This window comes from Haplochromis burtoni, unplaced genomic scaffold (genome assembly GCF_018398535.1).
Source record: "Haplochromis burtoni strain Fernald_Lab_line unplaced genomic scaffold, NCSU_Asbu1 Contig_372, whole genome shotgun sequence".
Classification (NCBI taxonomy): Eukaryota; Metazoa; Chordata; class Actinopteri; order Cichliformes; family Cichlidae; genus Haplochromis; species Haplochromis burtoni.
This window is the reverse complement of record NW_024582733.1, coordinates 507,036-510,669: the sequence shown is the minus strand read 5'-3', so window position 1 is coordinate 510,669 and position 3,634 is coordinate 507,036. Positions and strand designations below refer to the sequence as shown.

General features: G+C 42.0%; 1 protein-coding gene across 1 annotated transcript; it reads right to left on the bottom strand.

Moving 5' to 3' along the window:
* Positions 1-269: 269 nt before the first annotated feature.
* Positions 270-3,634, bottom strand: dbi (diazepam binding inhibitor (GABA receptor modulator, acyl-CoA binding protein)). Its single transcript, XM_005943395.3, has 4 exons — positions 3,478-3,634; positions 1,694-1,811; positions 1,251-1,313; positions 270-617 (listed from the first exon to the last, which is right to left on the bottom strand). The coding sequence occupies exons 1-4, from the start codon at positions 3,490-3,492 to the stop codon at positions 544-546; spliced, it is 270 nt and encodes an 89-aa protein (XP_005943457.1). The 5' UTR covers positions 3,493-3,634; the 3' UTR covers positions 270-543.

Here is a 3,634-nt window from a genome sequence, read left to right as displayed (position 1 = left end):
AATGTAGAATGGGAGGCAGAGCCTTCTCTCTGGCTCTCTTCCACGCCTTGCCTTCCTCGTCTTCCTCCACTCAAGCCTGGTTCTGCTGGAGGTTTTTCCTGTTATGGAGTTTTTCCTTCCCACTGTAGCCAAAGCTCATGACGGGGTGTTCTCTCTTTTCTTTGCAACATAAAGTGCCATGAGGCAACTGTTGTTGTGATTTGGTGCCATATAAATACAATTAAATTGAACTGAACAAATACTTTAAAAAAAAAGCTGAAGATCTAAAATCACACTTTCAGATTACCGTTTATTGAAATGACAGGACTTTCTGCAGAAACACATGAATACAGAAACCTGATATATGCACAGTTTAAATGTGTCCATCAGCAGCTACTTGGGTCAGTTTCTAGGACTAGAAGCCATCCACCAGGTGCTCATGTGAGCTGTTTACGGACACACTTGTTGAGTTTTAAGGCGTTTTAACGGTGCAGGGATGGAGACTGGTGCCAGTCACAGTCCACGGAGCAGATTTCCCGGCCAGTTGGTTGTCATCACACAGTATTATATTCCATATTTCTGCTTTAGCTCCTCCACCAGGCTGATGTACTCGTTCATGGCGTTCTCATTGCTCTTACCTGACAGACAAATTAAAAATGTGTTATGGAGGGAAAAAAAGACAGACAGACCGACTTAATGAACAAGCTAGTCCTGCTTTTACTTTCAGAGACTCTTTTTCATAGTTTGTTGACATGAGGACTCAAAGCCCTGCTTGACAAACTCAACACTACAACAACTCATGCAGTCCTGAAAGGGGGCTGCATGCAGCCGAGTACAATATGCAATAATCCAATTTACTACAAAGGATGAGGAACACACCAGCCCAACTTTTTTTAATCAAATGAGCTGCACTCCTAACTCTGAGGAAATCATCCTTTTATGCTTAAGGTAACATCAACTTATTCAGCCTTTATGCAATAAAATGTACTGAAATTGTACTTTTAGTAAAATAATAAATGACAACAAGAAAACAAAAAATTAACAAATTTGTAATTCATTTTTAATTAATGAATATAAATAAACTTAACATTTATTTTAGGTTTATTTATATTAGGTCATGTTTTTAGAATTACAGCTGGATATATTTGAAGTAAGCGTTCACTTTAAACATCATTTAAACACATCCATTTCCTTCCATTTATCCAGAGCCAGGTCACAGGGACCTGACCCAGACCCCCCTCTCCCCAGCCACCACCTCCATTCTTACTCACCCTTCTGCTTCTCCCAGGCATCCCATTTAGCTTTCCCAGTGAAATCAAACATCCCTGGACGAGCTTCAAAGACAAACAAAGCAAATTAAACAATTTAGTGGAATCCCGTGTAATGCATTTCAAATAAATATAGGACACATTCATTAAGGCCCAGCGTCTTCAGTACAGAGCAAAGGGCTGCATTACATTGCAACACAAAAACATAAGAAACAGTAATGATAATTATCTAGAATATTTACATTTATGTGGAAATCTGAAAGTGAAACCACGATACACAGGAGCAGATCTAGCTCCTCAGAGAGTCTGTAGTACAGGTGTACGTCATGCATGTGCCAGTGGTTCTTATAGGGCGCATGTTCAGCGTAGCCAGTGTCAGACTCTTATCAACAGTTTGTGTGACAGCAGTAACAGTGCTGAGCGCAGTATCATTTGAAATTTCTCACCTGTGTTCACATCACCCACGGTGGCCTGCTTGAACAGCGAGTAGATCTGCAACATCTCCTCATCAGTCGGCTTCGCCTTCAGCTGCTTGACCTCTGCTGCTGCTTCATCAAACTTAGTCTGTAGAAGACAGGACGACAACGTTGGGACAGTGCTACGTGCAAAGGTAGATTTTTTCTTCCCAGCTGGAAGAGGAAGGACTTCTTAACACAGCTTTTCCACACATCCCTGTTTTACACTGGATGCTTATACTATTTTAATTTGCACACAGAAAGAAAAAACTAAAAGTACCAAGGTTAAAATTATTAGCCCTCTTGTGCTGAGAGACAAAGCGACTGTCCGGGCCCAGTTTGCTGCTGACTGCTTGAGGTTTCCTTTCAAATTGTCACGTCCTTCTTTCTTAATGATTCCTTCTGCCTGGAAGAGATTCTACCAGGTCCATCCCCACAGCATAAGACTGACATCAAAGTGTTTCACTGTGGGAATGGGGTTCTTTGGGGTTGTACACCGCCCTTCTTTCATAAAACATCTCTATGACCAAAAGGGCTCTAGCTTAATCTCAAAGGATGTGTTTCCAGTACGTGCAATCTTACTCCAGATTGCCCATGGCATACTTCAGTCTGGACTGAAGGTGAAGTTTTTAATACTGCGAGTAAATAGAAGATAAAACTCTGTTTTAAAGTGGAAACACTTCATGCATGAAGGCTAATTTACCCCAGAGCCTTCCTCCTCGGCACAGTTTTCATTTATAAACCTTTACAAAACCAAATATCACGGCTAACAGGTGGATTTTCCTCTGTCAGTGCAGCCAGCCAAACCACAAAGAACCGCTTACTGCTTAAGAGAGAGAGTGGAAGTCGACTGTATATAATTCCCCCTAAGGATCAATAAAGTATTCTGATATCCTTAAATTCTGTAGATAAAACTGATTGTTACAGCTTGGGGAAATACAAAAGTGACCCCTTAGTCCCGCTGTTTTCCCTGAGTTATGGTTACACAGTTTCGAGAGCACGTGGTGCTCCATGGTGTAAATTAGCCTTTACACATGATGTGCTTTATGTCCAAGTTAACTTGATTTGAGTATTACAAAGCACATCAGTGAACACCAATGTTCAGTGCTATGGGTTAATAGAAAGGTCCGTTTTTGTGGGCTGACCTGGTCATTTTTTTTCTGAAATAATTTGTTATTGTGTTCAAAAGAAAACTGGGATGTTTATAAATGACATTTAGGAAATGCTTCACTTTCTCTGCATAAAAGTAAAATCAGGATAGAGAATCAGTCTAGTCCAACCAGACAGTGAAACACTGTTTTATAACTCGCAAGTAATCGGTGCAATAAAGAACCGTTTTACTCGAGCTTACATCACATTTGCCTTTACCCAGTTTGCTCACATGGTTGCGACATTAGAGCTGCCCCATTCTTGGCTAAGTGGGCTGAAGGGCAGACCGAAGAAGACGTTATAAATGCCCAGTGGGGTGATTTTTCTGAAGTCATACTCCAGATCAGTCTGCTTCCTGCACAAACACTACAGACATGAAGAAAAGCTGCATCGGGACAATAGCTCCCCTGCAGCCATTGTTACACACTGACTTTTTCTGCGCCCTCGGGCTGCATGAGCTGCTCTGTAGCTGCTAACAAGTCGTTGAACAAAGACTCCGCACAGCTGTCTGGGATGCTTTCACTTCAGGACACACGGCCTGCAGCTAAACCGCTACATCAGCTAACGGTCTTCCTTAACAGAAGGCGGCGGAATATAAACCAGTAATTTTATTCTTTTATACAGACCTGGAGCTCAGCCATGCTCGGTTAGTAGACAAACATAAGCCGGGGACTTGACTGTCAAACCATTTCCTCCTTCACGCCCTCCTTCGGCCGTTCACTGGATGACGTAACCGCAATTGGAACCAATCATGTACTTACAACCAGAGCAGTCGTGTCAGCG